General features: G+C 41.9%; 1 protein-coding gene across 1 annotated transcript; it reads left to right on the forward strand.

Annotated features, from left to right (window-relative positions):
- Positions 1-7,033: 7,033 nt before the first annotated feature.
- grm2b (glutamate receptor, metabotropic 2b) lies at positions 7,034-26,231 on the forward strand. Its single transcript, XM_030778414.1, has 5 exons — positions 7,034-7,564; positions 17,442-18,279; positions 20,287-21,350; positions 25,690-25,873; positions 26,158-26,231. Exons 1-5 carry the CDS (start codon positions 7,034-7,036, stop codon positions 26,229-26,231), a joined length of 2,691 nt encoding a protein of 896 aa, XP_030634274.1.
- Positions 26,232-27,850: the final 1,619 nt, after the last annotated feature.

The following is a 27,850-nucleotide window of genomic DNA, read 5'->3' on the forward strand; positions in this document are numbered from 1 at the left end:
AAAGCCCCCCCCCCCCCCCCCCCCCCCCCCCACCCCAAAACTGATGAACCAAAGCAGAATCGGAGGGAAAATGCTTGCGTACAGGAAACGCATGTCCTTGTGTGTGTGTGAGTGTATATGCCGTATGCAGCCCGTTTGGTGTGTACCCTCAAAGAAAGTGACGTTTTTATTTTATACACGCTGTCTGTTTCATATGTGAGGCACAGGTAGTTAGTTAATCAATAATCATGTCGATCATACCTTTTCCACAACTGTAATTTATTGTGGTTGCAGAGGAAAGGGTTACAATAAAATGTGTCACTAAGAAAAATGTAAACTCATAGAAAAGTTCCGACATGGTTCAAGTTGCAGCACTTCCCTGAGATTTATTTTTCCGCACAGGGAAAATCCAGTTCACAAAAAAAAAATTGGTTATGTGATGTCCCAGACATTATGCTGACATTATAATATAGGTTGAGTTGTATGTCAAATTTTTTTTCTATTTTTGCATTCACTTTTTTGCATTTTGTCTTGACATAATGTCTGTTACAAAACGATGAGCGGCGTTCATTTCCTTTATGAGAAGCTTTGCAGAAAAGAATAATACCCAGCTGGACCTCCATCCTGTGAATCTTATTATGGCTGAATACTGAATTTCCTGTTGTAAAAGAAACACTTGGCCAAAGAAGAGCTCTAGTAGAATGCCTCATGTGTCTGAGAAGAATAGATGTCTCCTTGCTTGGTGCACCTCTCAAATTTTCGTAAACACGGTAACCAAAGCAAAGGATGAGGACCTCTTCAAAAAGCCTCAACTCCTCTTAGGTCCCATTCATCTCCCTGCATTCACAAACTGAATGGTATGGTTGGGCATCCATAGCAACCCATCAGGGAGAGCTGTTGACGGACAGCGAGGTAAACATCGCATAGATTGTTCCCTCTGTATCAGTTTCTCTGCTGTGCTCTTGGCCATTTCATTCATTCGGGTGTCTGGCTGAGATCCAGAGTTATCAGTGAGACTCTTAGGCTTCTTGTAAACATGGGGGGTTGGGTGTGGGGGGTTTGTGGAGTGACCAAACACACAACATCCGAAGTTACCCCTATGTTATTTTAAATTCTTGTGTGCATCTGTGAGAAAAAAGACAGAAGTGACAGAAAGAGGGAGGGAGCTAGAATACTGTGTGTGTGTGTGTGTGTGTGTGTGTGTGTATGTGGGAGCAGCATGAAGTCTGCATGCACTATTCACTGCTTTGGCAGAAATGTAAAATCAATGCAATCTGTTCATTAGTGAGTACCAGGGACAGGGCCGTCATTTGGTCTATTCTAGTATCCTTCCACAGATGTTCATCCAGCGCAGTAAAGCTCAGATATGACCAGATGTCTAATAACACATGATTGACATTGACTCATCTCTTTCCTTCAGCAGGACGTCAGTGAAAGCCCTACCAATGACAATGAGTCTAAATCCACCACAGACACCATTCAGTATTGATCCTAACTCACATACAAATCAATAATTGATGATGTTCTAAATAATGTAGTTATAACACGCTTCCAGAACTCAATCTGAGACTTGTGCAAGGTCTTCGTCCGATCCTTCCATGGATCTGTTGGCATTAACCTATTGACCGTTGTGATGGAGGCCACCTGAGGTTCTGGTTCTTGATGAAACCTGCTGAGTATTCACAGACAATCTAATTATGGGAGAAAATTCCAGTTAAATTGGACTCATTAATCATAATCATTATCTTTTAACCTGACACAAATGGTTTTTCTCTCCTTCTTTTCAAAATGAATGTTAATTACCGTGATATTTTATCCATCACAACTCATGAAAAACATCTGAGCAAAAGACCTTCTTTTTCATCAAATACCTATTTGTAGAGATACGATTAGGAAATGAAAAGATGATGAGCTCTATGGGTTACAGGAGAATGAAAAAACGAAAAAAAAAAAAAAAATTCCAACAACTCTTGCCTGCGTTATCTGAAATGTATGAAAGGATCTCACCGTTTAGGAGTGTATGTTCAAGATTATCCCAATTAAACGGTGTCTTGATGGAGACTGTGGTCACCTCTGACTTAACATCATGCAGTTTAATGACTCTAAGGCTCATTACTGTTGAAGTCAAGCTAGGCACTGAAAACTCAGCACCACAATTGAAGAAACTCCAGACATGTCTCAGACCCCTTGTATATTTGTTTAAATAGTTTTTTTTAATCATAGTGAATAGCTTTTAAACATGACTGAAACAGAGTACATTGAACATGGATATATTACATCTGTCTGTTATATGATTTCACATTGCCAGGAGTGCTTTTGACATGATCTGAAACCAGTAGGAGCAGAAGTAGGTTTGGTTTCTCGTCCATGGTGGTAAATAAGAATAATGATGTTGAATGCACATAAAAGGTCTAAATTGAGTGTTTGCGAAAACTGATAGCACTATCAACACTGTAATAATATTCCTGAGACGTCATTCTTTCTCAGAGTCTGTTTTTACACCATTTCCTGCCACGCTGGAAAATGAAGATGTGTTTGTGAAATCAATGTATCGCAAAATGCATTCTCTCCAGGACAGCCGGTCTTGTGCATCGAGTTTGAATTTCAGTCCAGATGATCCTTTCTCTCTTTTGTCCCTCATCTATTGTGGATTGCGCGCCCTGAATGATCGTTGTTAATTGTTATGGGATGTCTCCTCCCGATCCTTCAGGTCTAATAAACACACAAGCAATTCATGTAATCAACCGAGCAGGCATAATTAGGTATCACTTCACAGCGAGTTGTCAAAATCTTAGCGCCAGCTTGAGCAGCAATTAAAACATGCGCGTCTCAGCGGAGTGGAATGGGAACCCGTTTTCCTGTAGTATTCATATTTCAACGCGCTTTTCGGGGATACAGCAGATTCATTCTGGCAAGGGTTGTCTTTTTACATTTATTTTTGGCAAGGCATTGGAACCGTCTGCTAAATCCCAGACTTAAAGGCCTAATCATAGGAAATGAGCCAGGGCAGCCCAAAAACAGAAAGAAAGCACCATACGCACCGTCGCTCCACAAATTTACTGACGTCCCACGTACGGAGAACAAAGTTACTGTATATAGTTCCATGTATCGTTCTGTTCCTTATTCATAGGCGACTTCATAACCCATTTGATTGGAACTTGTTTTTTTTTTTCGTGGTTTGCAATGTTTACAGCAACTCCTCAGATTTTGTGCACCGAACTATCTTACCGTCACTGAAGTCATTTTTGTCTGACCTGACAATTGCTGTTACTTCAGCTTGGCTTGTGATTGGCCCATTAACTCACGCCTTCATCCTTGCTCGGCAAATGGAGGTCTCTCACTGAGCCCATCTGTTATGGGGCACAGCGGTGAGAGATGATTGGATTTTAATGTCAATTAAATGTTTCGTGCAGTTCGGTCAGTGGCCCCGCCTGCTGCGTTGAGTTCTGCTATTTGACCAGAGCGAGCCAACCCAGAAAACGCATCCACGACGTGGTAAAAACTCAGACAAGCACATGAAAAGCTATACACATAACCAGCCCGGTCAGAGGCGTAGAATAACTGAGAATGTTAAGTCTCCGTGGTTTTACAGTCTGACCTGAAATTAATGGGAACTGACAAGAGTTTTAGTCAATGCCTGAGCCTTAGATCTAATCCAAACAGTAAATTACACACAGTAGAAACATTTATCTTGTAGTGCAGCTAATTGGTGTACAGTTAGAAGCAATAACCTGTCTGTTGCCATGTGCAGTTTGTGTTAGTCATCCTCCAGCCTTTCATCAGTGGTCAGTTTCTGGGCACAGGTCTGCTGTTGGCTGGATATTTTTGGGTAGTGGACCACTCTCAACCCAGTGGTGACACTGACATGTGTTAAAATCCCAGCAACGTGATTCTGGTTTGCCTCCCAAATAATATCCGGCCAACAGTGGTCCTGTGCTCTGAAACTGAGCTTTGATGAATGGAGTAGAAAGAAGCTGATAAACTGTGCACAGCAACAGACAGGCCACAGCCTGTAATTATGCGCCTGTATATTGTACCTGTAAGGTAGGTATACCTCATAAAGTGGGCGTTGAGTGTTAGTCCAAAGCAGGAGTTCCTGTTAAAGTGGATGGTAAGTGTACGTTTTAGCATTACCTGAAGCCTTAATCTTCACACAGTGTGTGTCTGCTCAAAGGACAGGGATTCTGCCCTACAAAAACTTTCACTCCATTGGAGGTCAACCAAGCTCCACGTGTGAATTCCCAGCATTGGCTCCAACACTGGCCCCGCTGGCTGTGACTCTGAAGGCAGGTTAGGAAACATTTGGTGATGTAAGAGTTGCTTTAAGTGTACATCAAGAGTAGGATTAATTACGTATGTTAAACTTAAATTTAAGCGAGTTCTCTCTCAGACCATCTTCCATTGCACAAGGAGCAACTGCCCAGAAAATAATTATTTGTGTTAATTATTTACTGTTTGGCAGCTAGACATTTAAGCTGGTAGGTATCAGTATGATTGCGTAACACGGATTGGTCCTTGTTTCTCGATTCCAGTTTATTTCATCCGGGTGTTGACGCCTGGAAAGTCGGTTATTGGCTGCTTGACTATATCTCTTTGATTTGATTAGTCTATAAGAAGAAAATCAAGGAATTTGCTCAGGTACATTTCCTGCAGGTAAACGGGCCAAAGAAGGTTGTGCGTTCTTCCAGAGAGTGAGCTAACACAACCTGCATATGATAATGAGACCCAAATTGATCAGATTGTAAATAAATCTTGTCATATTGCCTCCCTTCTTTTTTTCCTTGTTTCCTTGGAAACAGAGGTTAGAGAAGAGAACCCTGATAAACAGGTGTGTGTGTGTGTGTGTTATTCAAAAACAAGAAGGTAATGGAATCTGAGGGGGTCATTTTGGGGTGGGGGAATCCAAGTGGTTGGTTAAAAAATTAAAACATATTATATTTTTCATGGCCTGAACTAAAGTAAAACCGTCGGAGTTTCGAGGACTCGATGATACTTTCCGAGAAAAGCAATTTCGTTTGGTGTTCCATATTATCAATCCAGATCTATTAGATTACACATCCATTTTCTCCTCTCGATGAATGTATCAAACATTTATCTTCACATCCTATTAGCCACCTGCTTGCTTTTCTCCTGCACGTGTTAACGAACTCGAAGTGGTTGCCATGGCGATAGAACTCCCATCTCCGCAGGGCTGATGACTTGATTGGAGAGAACCAGTATTTGATTTGCCAAAAGCCCTCATGGTTCAGACCACCGAAGATCCAGGTGTGCTGTATGTCAATCATTGATCTGAGAAAGTCAATGATGGAATTCATCGAGGCTGCTAACACAGCGTGAGAACACAGAGTCAACTCATTAACCCAGTAGTTGTTAGACTACATCCTAATCTCCTGTTTCTCTGTTTGATTCAAAACTTTTGCGAAAAGTACAAACAAACTGCCGTTGTGCTCTCTGATTATTTTGTTAACATGTATCTTTTAGTAAAGCTGTACTGAATTTAAAGAAAACAACTTCCATAGTTGTCCACAGTCCTTCCATAAATTCTTTATATGTGTTTCAGTGTGTATGTGAGTACATTCCAAGTTTGGTGACTTGAGAATAAAATGAGAGTTAATATGCTTATGCATGAAGAAACGAATTGTGCCATTGCAAGACTTTTGTCCACAAATGCGAATACGAAGGACATTTATATTATATCCGCTCTTTGTCGAGCTGTGAACAATTTTCATTTCATTTTCATAAGTAAAACAACTTGGAATAACAAGAATTGATGTGGCGGATTGTTCTAACCTCATATTGCAGCTCATAAATAAGACTGTCAGCCGGGAAAATGCCATATTTGGGGGCAGTGCTGGCAGAAATGAGGAAGATGAATGTATTTGTAAACAAAAGGAGAAACCCACTATTACTGCAACATATAAACCAAAACTCAATGTTTCCATGAGAATTGTGTGAGGGCCCAAATATTTATGGAAGACAGAATAATGTGAAGAGAGATGGAATGTTAGACAGACAGAGGTAGACAGATAGACGGATAGATAGATAGATAGATAGATAGATAGATAGATAGATATTTAAAGTGGTAGAGAACATTGTCCAGAAAGACAGAGGACAGTTTAAAAAGCCCATGCTAAACCCTTCCCATACACTGCCATGCATGTCTTATGAAAGCCTGCCTGGTGTTGCCCCCTTATTCAGGTACCATCTACCTATTTATTCACAGCACGTCCACTCAGTAATGAGGTCTGTGTGGTTTATTTTCAGATGAAGAGCTTGGATTTCATTTACATTCAGGGACTTTTGCCACTTGTTGAGATCTGGGGGAACATATTCTGCATTGTAAATCCATTTGCATCTATTATTTGAATAGGAACCTTTGGTTCTTCGGTTGTGTCATCAAACAGTCGTTTACTGTGAGGTTTCTGAATAATATTGTTTTTGCATCTCTCAGCCCTGCCCAAGTTTATTAGGTGAAATGATTTGTCATTTTTCATCATTTGTTCTTGAAACTTTATTATTTCTCCTGAACTCAACCAGATATTTATCACTTTACACCTCCTGACTGTCTTTCACAACCCCTTAATCCTTTACACCAGAAATAATGAATGATCCAATAAAAGGCAGCCCCAATCTCCCCAGCATTATCTTCACAATTCGCCAAATCGAAATGGCAAATTTAACTCTACTCTCTGAGGTTATATTTTAAGTTAATTACCAATGTGTGATGATGTGTGTTGCTATCTCTGTGCTCAGGATGGTGGTCTCTTCGTTCAGAGAGTTCAAGCTTGGATTTATCGAATCTAATGTTACTCCTGGGTTCATCTTTCAATAACTGACCGAATCCCAGTTTAATTTTTTTCTCCCATGCTAATTTATACATCACGACACTCCGTGATGTCACTGCCTCAATTCTTTTTGTTTTCCAGACGGACGGAGAAGGCTCATAAAAATGCTGTCACAACCACTGCAAGATTTGACAGCCGTCCAGACGTACAACCTTTAAGGCTCAGAGTTGTTCGAAGTCTAAGGGCCATTCCTGCATCTGTGACACAGCATGGCGGTGACTTTGGCTGGGCCCAGGCCCAGACTTCCTTTGGTGTCCACCATCTGCCCGTCTAGGTGGCCTCTTGTTTTCCTCCTTACTGCCCTCCACATCCCAGAATCCCTAGCGAGTCCCAGGTACGCTCCGGCAATGGTCGGATCCAAGCGGGAGGTGGTGATGGAAGGAGACCTGGTGATCGGGGGGTTGTTCCCGGTGCACGAGAAAGGGGAGGGGACGGAAGACTGCGGTAAAATAAATGAGCAACGTGGAATCCAACGTCTGGAGGCCATGCTGCTGGCTCTGGACGAGATTAACCAGGACAATCACATACTCCCAGGCCTAACGCTGGGAGCCCACATCCTGGACACCTGCTCCAAGGACACCTACGCTCTGGAGCAGTCGCTGGAGTTTGTGCGAGCCTCTCTCACTAAAGTCCACGAACCTGGATTCATCTGCCCCGATGGGTCCAACCCCGTACAGGACGACGTGCCGTTGGCCATATCCGGGGTCATTGGAGGATCCTATAGTGATGTTTCCATCCAGGTATTTCCGTGCCTCCCACTCACTGCTCACAGATTAAGATACGGATACCGCTGTTACAGATTAGCATAGAGAGCACCTGACTTAAGGAATGAACAAATCCAAAAATATTAATGTAACTGAGCGTATGTCCTTTAATACTTTGAACATTATTATACCTCATGAACTCAAAAGTTTTCAATCCATACCTCACACCCTCGAGTATCAGGGTCACTGGTACCTTTCCCTTCAAGAAATATGACAAATGAAAGCAGGAACATTTTAATGTTCTTAGAATTCTTAGAGCATTCTGACATGTTGATTCCAATCCATCTCTTTTGGCTCCAAAGAAATGTTGTAAGACCTCTGTTATGACATCACCGGCACTTAATCTTATCCTCCCTTGGGTTTCCTTCATGGCATTTCTCTCCTTTCCTTCCTTTCAATTTTATTTTTTTCCTTCCTTTCCTAGTTGCACATCAGACTCAATGTGTTTGTCAGCAAATTAGCTTCCTCTTAAATGAAGGAGGTTGACCCTGTGTAGAGAGGAGCTGACTATGTTTAATTACTACCCCTTCCTTTAAGCCATCATTACCCTGAGACAGGGAAGTTTTAATTACCCTACCACCTCATCTGAGAACTGCATCATCCACGCTGTAATTGTGAAGTGCTCATGAACAGAGCAACATGCTATACCATCCCTATGGGAAATGTAGTTCTTTGGACAACCAGTTCATGGGAGGCCGCCGATGCAATGGCCTTGCAGTGAAAGTAGCGGTGTTTGTTTGCGCAGTGTTTATTGGGTTATTTGAGGATACTGTCTTTGGAGTTCAGAGCCACTGTTTTTTTTTTTTGTTTTTTTTTTCATATGCTGGTCAGATTACTGATCTTAACAAAAGTCTCCCAAAAGAATCAGTCCATTACGTGTATCGTAAGAGCACTCATTATAGCCCTACCTCAATTCCCCAAACCAAAGCTTGTTAAATTTGCCATGTAATCCAGGATGCACTTAGACTGATAAATGCATGGCTAACAGTCCAATGTTAACAGTGTAGTGTTACAAACAGGGCTTTTCATAGCCACTCTCAAAGAGGAATTCTGTCGTACCACAAAGTATTCAATCACTTTCTTAACTTAGAATAAACAAAAAGAACAAACATTCAAAAACAAAATAGTTAGTTCAGGTTTATGAACTATCTAACCTTCCACCCCACTAGGCTGTTTAATGAAGAAATATAGTGAAGACATGAAACCACAAAGTTTGTTGTTCTTCTCCTTCTGAAAACCTAATGGATAATCAATTCAAAGAGAACAAATGTTAGTGATAAGATATTCTAAACTTCATTGTCCCAAATAAAATTTGTCTCAGACAGACGCTTTGTCTGCTAAACAGTAAACACATTTAGATTCATTTAAACATTTTTTAAAATCCATAAATACACAAACTCTTACACAAGTACTTCAATTTATACACGCTCCCTCTCAGCAAAACTGCTACTTTTCATTAACTGTCTGGTTCTGGTTGGTGCTCCAGTTCCATGTCCACTTAACCTGCTAATCCCGCAAAAAACAAAGCAGACATTTGAGATAATTAAATGATGAAAACTTTGTGTAATATGTAAAAATGACTTTTTACTCAGTATCCTCATTGTTTGGCGGGGACTAGTCTCCACTGAGTTCCACTGGTTCTCTGCCAGTCTTCGTGCATGTTTAAAGTTAGTCTTGTTGGAAAGATGATGTCTGTTGTCTGATGTTTTGACGTCTGATGATGACAGCAGTGGAGCATCTAAGAGAAGCAGTGAGATGGCTCTCCCATCTGTGGGGGGAACTACAAACGGATGATGAGACTTGGCAGGAACCAGACCACCTGTCCGTCATCCGCTACGGAACAGGAGTTATGAGAGGACCAGTCTGAAGCTCTTTTTTTTTTCTCTTTTTTTCCCCCCCCGTTGCCGTCTCTCTATCACTCGCTCTCTCTGTCTCCTTTCTCCAGCTCTGTCTCTCCTCTTGTCTAGCTTTCTCAGGCTGACCCTTCACCTCCTTTTCCCTCTCTCCCTCTCTCTCTCTCTCTCTCTCTCTCTCTCTCTTTCTTTCTCTCTCTGGTTATAATTCCCCTTCTCCACAGTCTCTCTTCACTGGTGTCAGCGAGGAGTTTTGGCAGGGAACCCAAATAAACATGACGCTACTGAACATGAATATAAAGGAGAGAACACATGGCAATGCATGTCCTTGCCATTTTAGAGCTGTTTTTCTCACTCTCTCTCTCTCTCTCTCTCTCTCTCTCTTTTTTTTGTTTAACAGCCATCTGGATTGTGAGTTGAAATGAAGTGGAGGGTATATCGCTAATTGCTAAGTGACAGTTAAGATACATATTAATAATTATATTAATTAATTGAACCGTTTGTGTTCACATTGTGTGTTTCATGTGCATAAACTGCATAAAAAAACTCGGGGGGCCTGTGTTGGACCGGAGACAAACTTTCCACCGACAGAATTTTAAATGTCTTTAAGCCATTATGTCGAATGCACACTGTTTATTGAAAAGTTGGGTTGAAATTCTCTTGATTTCAAGCAAGATAAGGTCTCAGTTGATTACGTGACTTGTTTTTCCTGTTACGCCTTTGCGCTGCCTTGAAATTCATTGCAAGTCTGTTGGAATAATGGGAAAATTTGGAGGAGTCGTAACAATCTCATGTGCTAACACTTTGACAGTTCTTCAGGTGTTTTACAGCTTGTGATGTGTTTTGGTGTGTTGAGGGTGTTTTGTGGGGGGATGTGAAGTTTGTTTTTTTGGGGTGATGATGGTGTGATGATCCTTGTTTGCAAGTCTTGGTGCTGTTTTGTGTGCCGGTGCTGTCTTTGTTTTTTTGTTTTAATGTGTTGGTTGTGTTTAGTGTGCTGGTCAGGTTTAGCTGGTGATGTTTTTAGGGTGTTTGTGTTTTGGGATTGGTCTTTTTTTTGGGGGGGGGGTGTTGATAATGTTTGGCTAATGTGATGGTGTTTTTGGCGGGTGTTCATAATGTTTGGCTAATGTGATGGTGTTTTGGGGGGTGCTGATAATGTTTGGCTAATGTGATGGTGTTTTGGGGGTGCTGATAATGTTTGGCTAATGTGATGGTGTTTTGGGGGTGCTGATAATGTTTGACTAATGTGATGGTGTTTTGGGGGTGCTGATGATGTTTGGCTAATGTGATGGTGTTTTGGGGGTGCTGATAATGTTTGGCTAATGTGATGGTGTTTTGGGAGGTGCTGGTCATGTTTGGCTAATGTGATGGTGTTTTTGGGGGTGCTGGTTATGGTCTGGGTGCAGGTAATCTTTTTTTCTTTTTATGTGTTGAGTTTTAGGGTGTTTATGGTGTTGTTTTGTTTGCTTGTTGGTGAAGGCTGGTGATGTTGTTGCATTGATAAGTTACAGGTTTGCCGTCTGATAGTGCAATTGCGGCAGCTGAGTAGCTTTACCCCTTCAGTTTTCCTTCAGCCTTTAGCTTTAATTTCTTTCTTTTCTTTCTTTTTTTTCCCTTTTCCAGAAAATGTTGGAATGTGTGTGAAGCCTGGCAGGTTGGTGAGCTTCCTGTGAGTTTGACAGTACTGTATGTGTGTGTGTGTGTGTGTGTGTGTGTGTACGTATGTGCTATATTAAGGACGTGTGTGTGGGAGGTGCCACTGGCAGAGTGCTGTGTTTGTGAGTGCTGTGAATGACAGCTCCCTGCAGGACCAATGCAAACGGAACAAATGAAATCAGCATAACTTCACAGAAAATCCCCAGTTCATCAAACGCATCTCTAACCCATTCGTATGTAAGCCAGCACACGTTTTGAGAACAAAATATTACCCCCCCCCCACCCCCCTTCTTTTTTTCTTTCTTTCTTTTTTTTTTATTTTTCCATTAATTACAGAGACGTTGTGTTGTCTGCGTGTGGAGATGAATAGCACAAGTGAGGGGCTTTGTCAGATACTGAGATTTCCTTTGTTCCAACTCATCTTGATAATGCCAACCAATCGATACCCACCCTGCTTTCTTTTTTTTTTTTTTTCATCTTCTCCAACGATCTCTCTTTCCCTTCGCAAGGTGACAGAATAAATTATCTTTTTTTTTTTTTTTTTTTAACGCAAAAACCCTGGCTGCTCAGTATAGAGAATACTAATAATATGCAAACATGGACGTGACAGAGCCATGTCCTTAGGTGCTGTAGCAAGTATGTTGGGGGGGGGGGGGGGGGGGGGGAGAAAAAAAAAAAATACTCTCTGACTTCTGCATGTTAACAGGAAATGTAACTCTGAAGATTCTGTGAGGGAAATTGTCACGGGGGTGAGGTTGGTGTTAACGGTATTGACAGGATCTTTCACATTTTCGAGGTATCAGCTAACGTCAGACCAGACAGAGAACAAAGACCGTGTCGATGGGAAACTGGGAAGAACGGAGAGAAACTGTGTTTTGCTGTGGAGGGAGACTTGGGAGCCTAACCAAGAGGTGTATCCACATTCTGCTGCATTCATGCGAAGCCAACAGAGTTCCATTCGTTCTCCGGCACTTTCATTCCACAGTCATTCATTTCTGTTCTCCCAAAATACTGACGAACTTACAAACCGACAAAATTATTTTTTTTTTAATAGTGTTGTTCTGACTTCACTTTCAGCTTATGGTATGACTGTTATTGTTTTGAACGTTTGAAAGAAAAGAACAGTGTGCAAAAGCACAATAATCAAGAACTGAAAGTATTTATTTTTGGTGTGTTTTAACTTCCTAATGCGGAGCCAGAATCTTATTAACTATCACTATTCCATAGATGGAATGTTTGCATTTTCAAAAAAAAAAAAAAAAAAAAAGAATCTCTTTGTCGTCTGCTGCCACAGATGTGTGAAAGTAATTATATTCATTCCATTGTTGATTTTTATTCTAAGAAAGGTTTGTTTGTTTTTTTTTAACTGAAGTCTGAAAGGGTATTCTCTCTGAGGGTACGTTCCTCCCTACATTTTCACCTTCAGAGACAATCTTTCTAGCTTGCCGTCGCTGTTGTCAGGGGGAAAAAAAAAAAAAGACCTGGATAAGGCTCAGGGAGCCTGGACCGTTTTTTTGGTGAAGTCCCTCAGGAGAGGCAGATGGGCTTTTCGTGTTGGAAAGCTGACGTGAGGCGTGTGAAAGGATGCAGTTTGGTGGTCACGTTTCGCCCGACACTTCACTTGACCCATGGCGTTCATTCATCTGGGTGTCTGACACACAACCCCTGCAAAGGCAGTACGTTGAAGACATCACCTCATCCTTCTGGATCTTTCTCTCTCTTTTGCAGAGACACAAACTTTTTTGTGTGTGTGTTTATAGCTGCATCATGTACTGGCATCAGACTTTTTCTTTTTTGTTCCCTGTTCTCTAGTGTTAGAGAATGGCATACCCTTATGCACAGTGTCTAAGACAATGGAGCCATGATAGTCTAATATAATCTTTATTTTAAAGCTGCTAAGCCTGTTAGTGGCGTCTCATTTCATCAGATGAAACATGAAGCAGTATACAGTGTTTTCCATCTGTAATGAAATAATGAACTGAGGAGATGGAATTGCTCCTTACAATTAAAAGTGAGGCGTTAGTTTTATTTCCAAAAATAAACCATGTTATTGTTGCTTGTTTATAGACTTTCAGAACAATTTAGTGACGCACACATGCACACGCACACACGCATGCGCACACAGACACACAAACACACACACGCAAGTACACAGAGAGATAGAGCGAGAGAGAGAACTGAAGCAATAACATTATTAACAGAGTCAGGAGAGTTTTTCAGTCTGCTCCTATAAGCCTTTTAAACAAAAAAAATATATATTATTAGTCACAGAATGTAATGTCCTTATATACTAAATGGTGTATTGTGCAGCAGGCTAGTAACAGCTTTGAACTGGATTACCAGTTTGCTTTTCTTTTTTTTTGTTCTCCTGAAGCAGGCCAGTCCTTTACAATTAGTTTGTGGCTAGAGGGTAGCATCAGAAAAATCGGTCTTGAAAACATATTTCTTCAGTTTGAACTATCTCCATCCTTCAGATATTTGAGTCTCGGGGTGTCCGTTAAGATGTGGGTGTGGGTGACACACACACACACACCGGCGTCTATTACCATCGCCCGTGTCTGGCTGAGGAATCGGACAGGCCGGCATGTCTGCTGTGTTATGGACAGAGCTGCGTGTCCTCCGCGTTACGTTTGTGAGATGGGCTCCGGGAGGGGCAGATTTCCTCTGTCAGTCCAAACACATTTCCCTGATGGATCAGTCCTGACAAAGACACAAAGAGGTTCCTCTTGCCTTGTAGCCCGAATCGACGGAGTGGGATCTGCCGGCTGTCTCGGAGGCTCAATTCCACAGTGTAAATCAGTCAGTTATTTGAATAGTGAAATATGGCAGGGATGAAACAGTGCTGAAAATCTAATTAGAAAAAAAAGCAAGCTTGGCAGAAAAAGGCATTCTGGTCTGTTATGGTGTTAGAGCTTATATTGACAGTCAAGGACAGATGACTGTTAGTGAGTGTGATGGTTAGTGGTTCTTTTTCCACATACTAGATGTCAGCACAATAAAGCTGAGGAAGAGTCAGTCAAAATTATTCACTGTAAAACGTTTTATCCAAGTGATCTGGTCAGTCAGGATTCAAAAAGAAAAAATAAGAAAGAGAGAGACCGAGAAAAAGACAATGAGAGGGAGAGAGAGAGAGAGAGAGAGAGAGAGGGGGTGGGGGGTTCATTTCAGCAGATCTGCAATCCTCGCAGTTAATCTAATAATCTACTAATCCAATAATCTGCTTCAACTATTCAAAATATTGGAGTATTGGCAGCTGAATCGGCTGTCAACTGGATCAACTTTTAGCCATAGTCCTAATGGACTTAAGCTTTGAGAAACATGTTGTCTTTCAGTTCTTTCTGCTCTCGGGACATGTACCTGCCCTGGCTTTAATTGTATTACAATGCAAGACGTTAAGATAATATAGAGATATTGTTATGTGTCTTCCTATGCCCATGCTACACACAAAATATTATTCAGTGATGAATTAATGCCATTTGATTTAGCCAAAATCCCGATGTGGATTCTTTTTTATTTTATTTATTTTTGTATTTTGTTGTTGTTGTTTTTGTTATTCTACCTGATTGCTCTTTTGCTGATTGTCCGAAGTGAGGTGAAATATTTGTTAGGACACAAGTGGACCACACACACACACACACACACACACACACACACACACACACTGAGGAAACTGGTGGTCTGACGGGGAGGCAGATTCGCTTTTTCATCTCTGTGAAGAACAGACTGCCACCGTCAAACGCTCCAGTGCTGTTCTGATGGGTTCTTGTCAAGGTTGGTTATGCCACCCCGAACAGAGGGAGGGAGAGAGAGAGAGAGAGAGAGAGAGAAAGAGAAACAATCTGTTGGAGACAGGCCACTGGGATGTCAATGTCCGAGAGCTCTTGCTCTGAAACCAGCACACACAGTGTATAACTGACCAATGAGAGCCCGATGTTCGGACCTGGCAGTGTACATTGTACAGCGTATAACTGACCAATGAGAGCCCAATGTTCGGACCTGGCAGTGTACAGTGTACAGCGTATAACTGACCAATGAGAGCCCGATGTTCAGACCTGGCACTCTGAAAATAGAATGCCTAGACTTTTTGTCCACATGACTATGTTTGCTTTGCAAACTGCTCATTTAAAGTCATATAGCCAGTAAGTATAATTTAAACAATTAACATGCTCTGCTGATGGCTTTGAACAGTTTTTTTATTTTCCCTACAAGCATTGCTCAGCACATACTAACTAAAGCATATATAATGAATAGTTAACAGTCCAGCAACACTGAATCCATAACATTCAACTCACTCTGCAGCCCGTGGATTCATTATTCATTTCATATTACTGCTTTAGCTAAAGTATTGTCTTAAACTCAGCAGAAACAGGATGGTTACTGAGGACACATGTGCTCTGCGCGACGCTACACTTGTCTTAATGTATCAAATGTATCCCATTTCACCGCGTAGACCAGTAGAGTGCCCCATCTCCCCAGGCTCTCTGTCCACTTGGTAGCTTTAAATTGGGGCTGTCAGTATGCGTTCTACATGTGACTGTTCCAGAGATTAGGTTTAATGTCACTCAGCTTAGGGTGGACCTCTGGGGGTGATGTACGTTCCAGTGCTATGGAGACACACCACACTCCCAATGTTAACAGAGCTTCATTAGTCTCAGTGGGCACTCTGCTAGCCCACTGAAATCCCTTAAGAATCTCCAGGAAAGAACTTCATATGGAACGTCTGAGAATTCTTTTGGGGAATAGAATGCCTTGGTAGAATCTTTAGAATTCTACAGACTACTATAGGCTCAGGGGGTTATTAGGGACAAATACAGGCATGGCACGGATCAGTGCTTGGGTTCTACCAATCATTTGGCAATAAAACAGATTAGACAAGACAGTCCTTGGAGGCACAATGTTTGTATTTATTATGCAAATAACTGTCAGCTCATTAAATTTACGTGAGACTTATTCTCTGAGCAAGCATGGCTTTAAACCTAAGGTTGTTACCCTACATTAATTTGCCTTCATTGCATTACGATGCTTTTCAGCCATTAAACACCTGTATGAAGATCATTAGTACAAGAATATCTTGCTTGGGGAGAATAAAAGACATTGTCCCTTTTGTGGCATTTGGGAAAAAAGAAGGGAAGCTACATACTAAATACACGATGATATATTAATCCCGCAGAGACACAGAAAAACGCTAGCTATAGGTATCTGGAGAGCTGACCAAGAGTTAGATAGCGGGAGTTTAAATTTAGAGCATGGCGAGGAAAGATGGATTTTGTGCAAATCGTGGTCCATTCTTTAGTTTAAGGTTCCGTGGGCACCTGAATTGCCTAAAGGAGGTGGAGATGATTTGTGTGGTGTTGGAGCCGATTTATAGGCATACTGGAAGCGCCCGTTGTTGGTACGGACCTGCTCTCCAGGGGCCTAATTGTCACCACAATTTGCAAGCTTAGCAGGTTGACAGCATCTCAGTCAGATCAGGAGACGATCAACAGCTCTGCACACAGTGCACAAAGAGAGAGAGAGAGGGAGAGAGAGAGAGAGGTGTAAAACGTCAAGTCAATGTCAATTTGACTAGCTCTACTCAAGCTAAATGCTCACTTATCATAACCTTTTCACAGAGTTCTCTAAGTCGATTGAGAATTCAGTCTGTAACCTTTGTCAAATGTAAAAGAGGCGATACAATCGACAGCGCTAAACAATTTCGTCTAATTTAGGATGAAGCACACCGTGCAAATCAGAAGAAAATGGAACATAAGTGTGTGTGTGCGTCTGACAGCAACGCCTGTTATCTGTTGTTGTTCTTATTGCTTCTGCTATCTTAGACCATCTGGATCAGATCCTTTCAGACCTCCTGTGGCAGGGGAACTTTCAGTGGATCCAGCACAGTTCGATAGGACATCAGACATCATTATCTCAGAGTCCAATTTCTTTCTCTGTCTGCCCTGAAGGACTAAACTGTTTCAGAGACACAGCGACGTGTAGGCTTAAGGCTTGGTGTAAAGTTTATGAAGACTCACAGGAGTTTTAGTTTATTCATCTGAGTTGGATATTGTTGAAGTGTCAGGGGAATATTAAAATTCATTGTAGGAGTAAGCATGAATATGGAAAGGTAACAGAACACATATAGTTTTATGTGTTGTTCTGGCAATATATAGTTACCAGAAGATGACTGCAACTATATACAAAACTGTTAAAGCAACTGTGAAATTTGATCAAGTAAAAGTCTCTTGTTGTTTCTTTATATATATATATATTGTTTATGCTGTCAGAATGATGGATTCCTGCCTATGGGCTATCTGTGGTCCAAAATCTAACATAAGTTTTATGTTTGTGTTTTTCTCGTGCAGGTGGCCAACCTACTTCGACTGTTCCAGATCCCTCAGATCAGCTACGCCTCTACTAGTGCCAAGCTCAGCGACAAGACCCGCTACGACTACTTTGCCAGGACCGTGCCCCCAGATTTCTACCAGGCCAAAGCCATGGCTGAGATCCTCCGTTACTTCAACTGGACCTACGTGTCCACCGTGGCCTCGGAGGGCGACTACGGCGAGACGGGCATCGACGCGTTCCAGCAGGAGGCCCGCGCCCTGCAAATCTGCATCGCCACGTCGGTCAAGGTCAGCCGGTCCACCAACCGCATTAACTATGAGATGGTTATCCGGGCGTTGCAGCAGAAGGCCAATGCCAAAGTGGTGATTCTCTTCACCCGAAGCGAAGATGCCCGCGAGCTGCTTGTGGCCGCTGCCCGCATGAACGCCACCTTTATCTGGGTGGCCAGCGACGGCTGGGGGGCACAGGAGATCGTGGTGAGAGGCAGTGAAGCCGTGGCGGAGGGTGCCTTCACCATAGAGTTGGCTTCTTACTCAATCCGAGAGTTCTCCGACTATTTCACCAAGCTCACGCCTGAAAAGAACCTCAGGAACCCCTGGTTCCGGGAGTTCTGGGAGCACCGGTTCGGCTGCCGGCTGCACGAGCCGGGCTGCGCGGACCGCACTCTGAGGGACGGGACTTTCAAGCAGGAGTCTAAGATCATGTTTGTGATAAACGCCGTCTACGCCATGGCACATGCTCTGCATAACATGAGGCAAGCGGTTTGCCCGAACACAACCCGCGTGTGCGACGCCATGAAGCCAGGCAACGGAAAGAGGTTTTACCGCGACTTCATCCTCAAGACCAAGTTTGATGGTGAGTATACACATAGAGTAATTGCATGAGGTAAAGAAGGATGGTTCACTGCGGATGAACCCCTGAGGGAGGCACTTAACCCCAAAATGATTCCAGAGGCGTGTGACCTCTGTCATAGAAAGTGACAATCGTAAAGCTGCTATGGACGGGTGTGTCGGTCGAATGGATAAATTCAAATGTGAATTGAGTGGAAATCATTAAGCGCATGGCTCACTGCTGCTGCTTTGGTTCCTCAGCTCTTTTCGAAATGTCAAGAGAAACATGATCCTTCAGGCCTGACGCAGTTGCGGTGTCTTTACTGAAGGAGGAGCTGTCACGAAAAAAATTCATATTAGTCACAGATTTTTTTAAGAGTACAGTGTGTGTGTGTGTGTGTGTGTGTGTGTGTAAAACTCATGATTTGTGGGAAATAATTCTACTTTCACCATGGAGACTTTATTTGTTATTTCAGCCTAATCACAGATTAAAAGCAGAGTATGTATCACTTTCACCTTTGATACAAGGGGAACCATATCAGTAATTAGTGCCAACGGAGTTAGATTTTTGATTCAGGTATTTTAATCTGATATGGGGAGAATGCCTATGGACAAACTAAGTATGTTCGTGTATGAGAAACAAAAAATAAACTCAAAGTCTCTTGCAAACAGAAGAGTGTAAGTTGGACACCAGATTGTAATTTTAAGCGAACAGCAGTTTTCATCGGTTTCCATATCATCGTCCAGAACTGCATACTAAAATTGACAACCGCATTAATCACTGCTTTCGGACAACTGGGCCAATTAGCCGATCTGAATGTTGCCTAACTTTTTCAGTTCAGTGAATTCTGTTTTTCCTTTCAGCCTGAAAGAGATACTGAGTCATTTGATTTGCGAAGGCAAACCATTAATTATCAGCTTTGAGCTCTGTAGCAAATCTGGTTACATATCGACTGCTGGGAGAGGTATCAGGCATGTGCTATAAGAGGAACATGTGTTAGAGGGTAAGCCAGAGAGCCAATCAGGGCCTAGATAAGGAAAAGCTTATGTGATGTTCTCTGAGTAATTTGTGAGGAGGTTGCTGTATCTTTTTAGTGGGTGTTTAATTTACACAGAACAGTACTTTTTTTTTTTTTTTTACTTTATGTCAAGAAGTTGGATTTCCTTTCTTAGAAATGCTTCAAAAAAAAAAAGACACAGAGACTTCTCTATATGTGAACATATTATGTAAAAAGGCTCTTAAATAAAAATGAAAAGTAAAAGAACAGGAACAGGACAACGCTGGCCCCCTTGTTCTGTTTTCTTTCACTAGCAACAACTCTAACCAAGTCCAGAATCCAAATTTACTCCGCAGTATCGTATATCAGGCCCATAGAGATCAGGTTGAAATAGACAACAACCCTGTCTCAGCTGATACACTGAATTTCTGTATGATTTTCCATAATGGACATACAGAGACACATTTCATATGCATTTTAAAAAATTCCTTAGAAGAATTGATTCTTGTCCTGTGCTTAATTTCAGCATAAATGAAGTGTAACTCCAACCCCCCGCCCCCAAAAATGATGTGTAACGTCATCCCCCCCCCCATTTGGACCTTCTTTTCAGTCTAAACCTGGCACCAAATAATTTGGTCAGCAAAGAACTGAAAGAGGAACATTTTTTACCTGTCTTACTTGCTAAGAGGGAAAATGTTGAATTAAAAGTTCGAAGTGGTTAAGTTAAAAAAGTAGAGCGACGTGAAATATTTCAGAACTGACTCATTAAACTCTTGACTTCATAAAGCTGTCAACCGAGTCATAACTATTTGACTGACACATGAAAAAAAAAAAGTTTCGTTTCTGAGTATACCGCACTGTTCAGTTGCCTTTGTCTCTCTCTCTCTCTCTGAAATTTGACCTACTTCAATTTTAGGCAAACAATGTTTACTCACAAACAAACCACTTAATGAGTCATGCTCCAAATGTACAGTGTAATTGGCAGCTGCTGTCATAGTATCTCAAACTCCAATCTGTTTACTTTCCTCCCTCAGCTCCATTCAGACCAGCAGATACAGAGAACATTGTTCGCTTCACTCCGACTGGAGACAGCCTAGGTCGCTATAACATCTTCCACTACCGCAAGGAAGATGGCAAGTACATCTACAAGAAGGTGGGTTACTGGGCTCAGGGTTTGGTTTTGAATCCCAGCCTGGTGCCCTGGAGCGGTGGGACCGTGCCAACCTCCCAGTGCAGTGACCCCTGCCAGCCCAACGAGGCTAAAAGCATGCAGCCAGGTGACGTCTGCTGCTGGATCTGCATCCCGTGCCAACCCCACCAGTACCTGCTGGATGAGTTCACGTGTGCGGACTGCGGCTTCGGAGAGTGGCCTTTAGCCAACCTGACGGGCTGTTACGAGCTTCCAGAGGAGTACATCCGCTGGTCGGATGCCTGGGCGATCGGACCGGTCACAATCGCGTGTTTGGGAATGATGTGCACGTTGGCGGTGGCTGGGGTGTTCTTCCGTAATAACGACACCCCCGTGGTGAAGGCCAGTGGCCGAGAGCTCTGCTACATTCTGCTCTTGGGAGTTCTCATGTGCTACTGCATGACTTTCATCTACATCGCCAAGCCGTCAGCCGTAGTGTGTACCCTTCGCCGTCTGGGCCTGGGAACCTCGTTCGCCGTGTGCTATTCGGCCCTCCTTACCAAGACCAATCGCATTGCAAGGATCTTTGGGGGGGCTCGTGATGGGGCCCAAAGACCCCGATTCATTAGCCCTGCGTCTCAAGTTGCCATCTGTGGAGCTTTAATTTCTTGCCAGCTCCTGGTGGCTGTCATTTGGCTCCTGGTTGAGGCTCCAGGTGTTCGTAAGGAGGTCAGTCCCGAGAGGAGAGACGTGGTGACCTTAAAGTGTAACAGCCTGGACTCGAGCATGCTGGTCTCCCTCACGTACAACTGCATCCTCATCATCCTCTGCACCTTCTACGCCTTCAAGACCAGAAAGTGCCCGGAGAACTTTAACGAGGCCAAGTTCATCGGCTTTACCATGTACACCACCTGCATTATCTGGCTGGCGTTCCAGCCCATCTTCTATGTCACTGCCAGTGACTACAGGGTGAGTCCATTGTTTTCCAGACTTCTCTCATAGGTTTAATGCTGTCTATGTGGCAGATGACACATATAGCTCTACATTAGGAAATCAAAGGGTTGTTGGTTCCAATCCCGAACTTGACGCTATAGATGTAACAGGGACTTGCAGGGCTACAGGATCAGAATCCTTTGACGATGCACAGGCCAGTGTGGTCTTGACTGAGGCACTTAACCCAGCTAGTTCCTTTAGTGCTGTAGCAACATGATACCTCTGCTCCTCTAACCCTAGGAGTGCCACTGCAAATGAGAAAGTGATGCACACAGTGGATAAGCCTTTGCTGAATAAAAGTTATAAAAGCTGGTTTATGTTATTGTTAAGGCTCTAACGCATCATCGTCCTTGCTGACAAATAAAATGTTAAACAAGAAATTCAAGAATCTCTCAAGATTGAAGAATCTCTGGTATCAGACACCATCAAAGCTACAGTGTTAAAGAATATTTCAGAGATTTAATGCCAAGGATCTCATTTTTTACTTATCTGTAGCAGTCTTTTGTCTATGACTGCTGCTTTAATACGTGCAGACCTGTATGGTAAAGCTTAGCTGATTTGTTTCTCATGAAAGAAAAAGGATTTCTTTTCATGTGGCTTTGGAAGTCTTTTAAAGAGAGAGGGGAACGAATAAGGAGAGATAATTCATTCAGATTTTTATGCAATGAAACAAGCAACAAGCAAAAACTCTGTGGAGAGAATTTTTTGAAGTAGCCTAATTCCAAATACTATTCGAGAGATTTGCACGTCCATGTTTAAAACACACGCAATCATATGAAGACATTTTTAGGATGCTTTAGGCATAAGATTTCCTGACAGTGAAACTGAGCAGGAAGTGTTCAAAGAGCATATTTGATATTCCCAGCGTTTCCCATTTCACGGCTGTTTCTCCGTTCGAGACAAGGCACAAAGTCTTATTTTGATGCCAATTAGCTCTGCAGCAAACCAGTCGTCTTCAGAGGAAGTGAGAGGACCCTCAGCGCAGAAGGTCCTTCCTCTCATGGATGTTTTTTTCATTTTAAATCTAAGTAAACAAATTGTTTGTCTTCAAAAAATCCAGATGGTTGGTTTTTAGTAACAGCCAATCTTATTAACACCTCTTCATTTTTTTTCTTTTTCTTTCCTCTCTTTTATTTTTTTTTAATGATAGTCACAACAACAATTACCAGACATAACTAGACTCACTGTGGGGTCCTTTGGCTATTTTACCAAAGAGACACAAACATGCCAACTCAGATCTGTACAATGCGAGTTTGTCTCAAGAGATAAATATGTAAGAGGAGTACCAAGCGCTCTCAGGGCTTTGCTTGCTGTCCTGTCTTATTTTTTTTCAGTGCCTTTGCATTGCTCTGAGGTGAGATGTGTCCAACTGGGTTACCCACAGAGTAAACCAAGCCATCTGGATTGCCTCCCAGCTCTGGATGAGGGTCGAGGTCTCCAGTGCACTAGAAAAAAAAAATAGTTATAAACAGTCACACCATATGAATTGTGAGGTATTTCCAGAACTGTATCTACAGTATTTTATTAAAAAAAAAAAAGCTTTCAGAAATGGCGATGGACTCTATTGCAGGATGGACAAAGCTTATTGTTGGCATCACAGAGGAAGATGAGGGAACAGATTTGAGGGAACTGGAGGGTTTTCTTTTCATGAGAGTAGTACTTCAGAGGGAGATTAAAATGAAAGAGCTAAGAGTTAAGAGTCTTCTCACCTGGTTTTCAAGGCCTGGACACGCTGATGAATACATTATTTAAAGAAGAATTTGCTCCTCAGGTATGTGACTGAAGGCTCATCTTCCCCGGCTACACACAGTGAAACCTTTATTGCACAGACCACAGAGGTTATAAGATTCAAATGTCACAAGGGAACTTGAGGGTAATATGAAACAAAATGTTCCACTTTGGAGTAACGGCACTTTAATGGCACTTTCGTAGCGAGGAATCCATTTTTACTGTTTCTAGTGATAAAATGTACCAACACAGCTGGACCAGAGCCTGTAGTTAGCAGAACACTGCTGTATCCTGACAGCATATTATCACACCGAGAACCCAGTTCTAGTGCTGTGGAGTAATGGTGACAAAATGTCCGACATAACAATGGTGAGAGCGGTTGCCTTCCAGGGTTAGTGTCACTCTCACTCTCATTCGGATTACTGTACGCACACACAAACTGTCCGGTGAGGGCACTCAGCCGTGCTAGTTAGCGCTAATGTAAGCTCTGTGACGCCTCAGGGTTTTCTAAGCGGTGTGTGAGAAAGTTTCTGATTTGTGCAATGTGAAAGAGCAAGGTAAAGTCAGGCCACTAAAAGACCTGGAAACACATTCGCTTAGTGCGTCTGCTATTAATAATTGGTGCCGTGGGCTTGGGTATGTATTCTTGACAATCCCAGAAGATGCTCGCACATAAAAAAACATGCAGCGCGGAGTGATGTATCTGTGAACTCAGTCTCACAAACGAAAAAAAAAACAAAAAATCATCAGAGAGTTCCCAGCAACCTTCAGATTGTATAACCAGATTGCTACTCTCCCATTTTTTCACTCTTTCTCCATATCTTCTTTCAACTCATAGTCATTGATCTTGCCTGGTTCTTCATACCTGCTCAAGGTCTGGAATTTCATATATTGTTGAGATATACAACAAATAAACTGCAAACCTCTTGTTGATACAACAAAACATTTCCTCTTGATTTGATTGGCACATGAAAAAACAAACAAACGCACAAAACAAAACAAAAGAAAAACATGATCGGCCCCAGGGACAACGCGCTCTTAGTTTGCGGTTAAAATGACGGACGTGTCGAAGCAACCGTGACATGACCCAAACACAAGTGTGCAGAACACAAAGAAGGACATCCTTTATAATTCACGTCATATGAAACTGGAACGGAACTGAAGGACCATTGAATGCAGTTCAATTCCACAGCGTTTTCAGCGCATGCCGCACATGAACGATTTCGATTCTACATGCTCCTCATTTCCAAAAGTCTTTGTGGGGCTTTGGCAGATACATTTGTGCTGGGTACATTTTCATATGTATTACTTTTTTTTTTTTTTTCCTTTATGAAAGCTTTAATGAGACTGGCTTCAGTTTTTTTTTTTCTGAGGTCTTGTGGAAAGTACTGAGTTGACCTGAGGACAGGTACATTGTGTGTTTAAGTGCTTGTGGGCAGGGACTAACCACAGTGCGACCACTTTGCTTTTCACACCAAATGTACTGTAACTCCCCCGTGGTGCGGAGACTTTGAAGGTCAGACGGAATCATCCAGAACGGTCTGAGTCAGTTCAGCATTGTGCGTATGGGTGCACAGCAGGTCATAGACCTCCAAAAAAAGTTGGGAATACCAGTATGTACTATAAACAAAAGCAAATGCACTCTCTCTCTCTCTCTCTCTCTCTCTCTCTGTAAATCTCATACATACACGCGCACACTCCCACATGCAAACACATGCACGTGTACCATAAAGCAAAGTTTTGCTTTTGTAGCACTGGAATTTGGTCTCAGTAGTGAACATCTGCTCTTCAGGCCAAAGCTGAATCGAAGCAGCCTTTTTTCTGATGTCCTATAGATTTTTTTCTCGACTTCTGTTATTTTTCCTTTTCATTTATAAATTGATGAAGTGCAGATTTGAAGTGAATGAAGGGGTAGTGGTTAGTAACTAAATCCATCAACGTGAAACATGTGCAGGGCATTTAGAGAAATAGTGGATCATGTGTTGAAAAATATAATATAATATAATATAATATAATGTAATATAATATAATATAAAATAATATAATATAATATAATATAATATAATATAATATAATATACACTGACCTGTAAGACTACACATTGGACACGTTTACCCCCCATAAAAAAAGAGACTTGCTCAGTGTTTTGAGAACCATGAACATTTTGGTCAATGAAAACCATCAATGCTTCTGTCGATTAAGCATGTGTTATAGGTAAAGCTTTAATATCTCAGTTTACTAATTCTGGGGAACGTTTTGGGATGTTCTTCAATGAATTGCTAACGTTATGACTGTTTATTACATGTAATAACTGGTTTAGAAAGTGTTTATAACAATTAATTGAAAGCTCTCTGTTATAATGAATTACTTGGTTTATAAAATACATGACATCCTGGTAAACGGTTTATCGGGAATGCTTAGACATTATAATGGTTAATTATCGCAAAACCAACCGAAATATACAGAAAGATATTATCGTGATCATATTCATTAATTAACAGTGTCGCTTATGGTACATTATCACTGCGCTGTAACACATACTGGATGTAACTCTTATGTCTTTTATGTGGATGATTGACTCGTGCAGGTTCAGACCACCACCATGTGCATCTCAGTGAGTCTGAGCGGTTCGGTGGTTCTGGGCTGCCTCTTCGCTCCCAAGATCCACATCATCCTGTTCCAACCCCAGAAGAACGTGACCACGCTGCGGGCGAAAGACCATCGCTTCTCCACAGCTGCGGTCGCCGCCCCCAGCTCCAGCTTTTCGCAGGGTAACTGGTTTTTCTAGAACCACCATAACATTCCTGCTTCCGAGCCATCCATAGTGAGGTCTGTTGTAACGGCATTCCTTCAGTGCAGATTGCTGAAGACTTTTTTTTTTTGTTACATTCTGATGACGAAATGTGTTCAACTCGCTTCTGATTTTAGTACACTGAATCTGATGTTACCCCTTTGCCATTGTATGGATGATAAATACCGTCATATCTGTGCTTTCCTGCATGAAACCACCTTTTCTTACTCTAGTAGTCTCACTGACTTTTCCTTCTTTTCTCAGCATCAGCCTCTACTATAGTGCCAACTGTATGCAATGGGCGTGAGGTCGTGGACTCAACAACATCTTCTTTATGAAGTGGGGCGGGTCTCCTTACGCCCTCCAATCAAATGCAAACTCCCCTGTGATGTCACCAAGAGATCAATATGCCGTCAACCCCTCGACAGCAAATAAGAAGGGGGGACCCATACGACATATCGTCACAATATTTAATTGAAGCTTATAGGACTTAAATTGGAGGAGTTTAAAGAGAAAGCCATTCACGAAAGCTGTAAATGTGAGAATACTACGACGTTTTATCTTTTTTCTCATGTAGTTCCGGTAACTCTTGATAATGCCATAAAACGGCATTGACGAGGCATAAACATGACACGAAGCTAGCTATGGCAGTTCCCCTTTTTTCTTTTTCTTTTTTTTCCGTCGGGAAACCGCGGATGACGTGCCATTGTAAGAAAACACTCATTAATGTTGGGTATAACCACTATAACAGTCTCTTGCTGGTTTTCGATAGCTAACAGTACTGCCTGCATTATCATTGTGCCTCGCGTAATGTTTATAATAGAAAATAAAGAGGCTGTATCGCAGACTGCTCTGTGACGTGACTGTAGATTTTCTTTTCTTTTTTTTTTTTTAATTTTAAGTTTTGAGATTCACTCGCTGTGCCCCAGAGGAGGAGTTACAGTGAAGGGATTGGTAACGTGTTTTAATATTAAACTGGTGTAATTCAGAGACGATTGAAGCTCATTGTTCTCTAATGTGCTGTGAATACCGTGTCCCATGTTTATCCCTCTAGTCTAGTGTAACTGTAAGATGAAAACCGACTATTAACCAACCTTATCAGTATTACCCTTTTTTGACAAGTTGAATGACAGTTTTAAAAAAAGTAATCATAGTGCTATGTTTTTAAAACCTAGGCCTCTATACAAAAGGAAATGATTTACTGTAGAATTTTGGTGAAGAAGTCAGTGGTTTTTTTTTTGTAATATATGTAAATAAAAATCAGTTTCTTTCTTTTTGTAAAAGGAATCAGGTCTCTGACTGGTTTACAAGTTATTCTGCGAGATGAAAGAAGTCTCATCATTCAAATTTCCATCACACATCTTCCTGGAAAAAAAAAAAGAAAGAAAAATTAATGGTTCTTCTGAATCTCCCCTGCCATTCAGTCTTTTAAGAGGAGATCTATCCTTTTTTAGATACTGGCCTATTTTGACAATAGCCTCCTTATAAAGTGTCCTCACATTGCTTTTCTGGAGGGTTGCTGTTAAATTTTAAATCCTCTAAACACTACAAGTGCACAACTTCTGTGGTCCGACCATGCAAAAGCAGCTTCACGTCCTATCTTGTAGACCAATAGGAAAGGTCCCGCCTCCCACGAGAGCAAATAGGAATTTAGTGCAAGCAACATCAAAGACCCTAGAGGCGACGCTACACCTTTGACCAATCAGGTCTGTCCTATTCCCTGGTATCTGGCTCTTTAAAATGACTTCTGATAATTCGCTGTCAGCAAAACGTCAACACACTGTCAAACAGCACAGTGGCTTCCACAGTTGCTTAACAGGATACAAGTGGATCAGTGGATGTGTTTTAGGTTATTACAGAAACTTTGTGTTTTTTTGGGGGGGGGGGAGGGGGGTTAAAAGACAAAAACAGGGTGAGGCTCACCTTTGTCAACGTTCAGTTCCCTGAGGAAAAAAAA

This window comes from Chanos chanos, chromosome 6, assembly GCF_902362185.1.
Source record: "Chanos chanos chromosome 6, fChaCha1.1, whole genome shotgun sequence".
Classification (NCBI taxonomy): domain Eukaryota; kingdom Metazoa; phylum Chordata; class Actinopteri; order Gonorynchiformes; family Chanidae; genus Chanos; species Chanos chanos.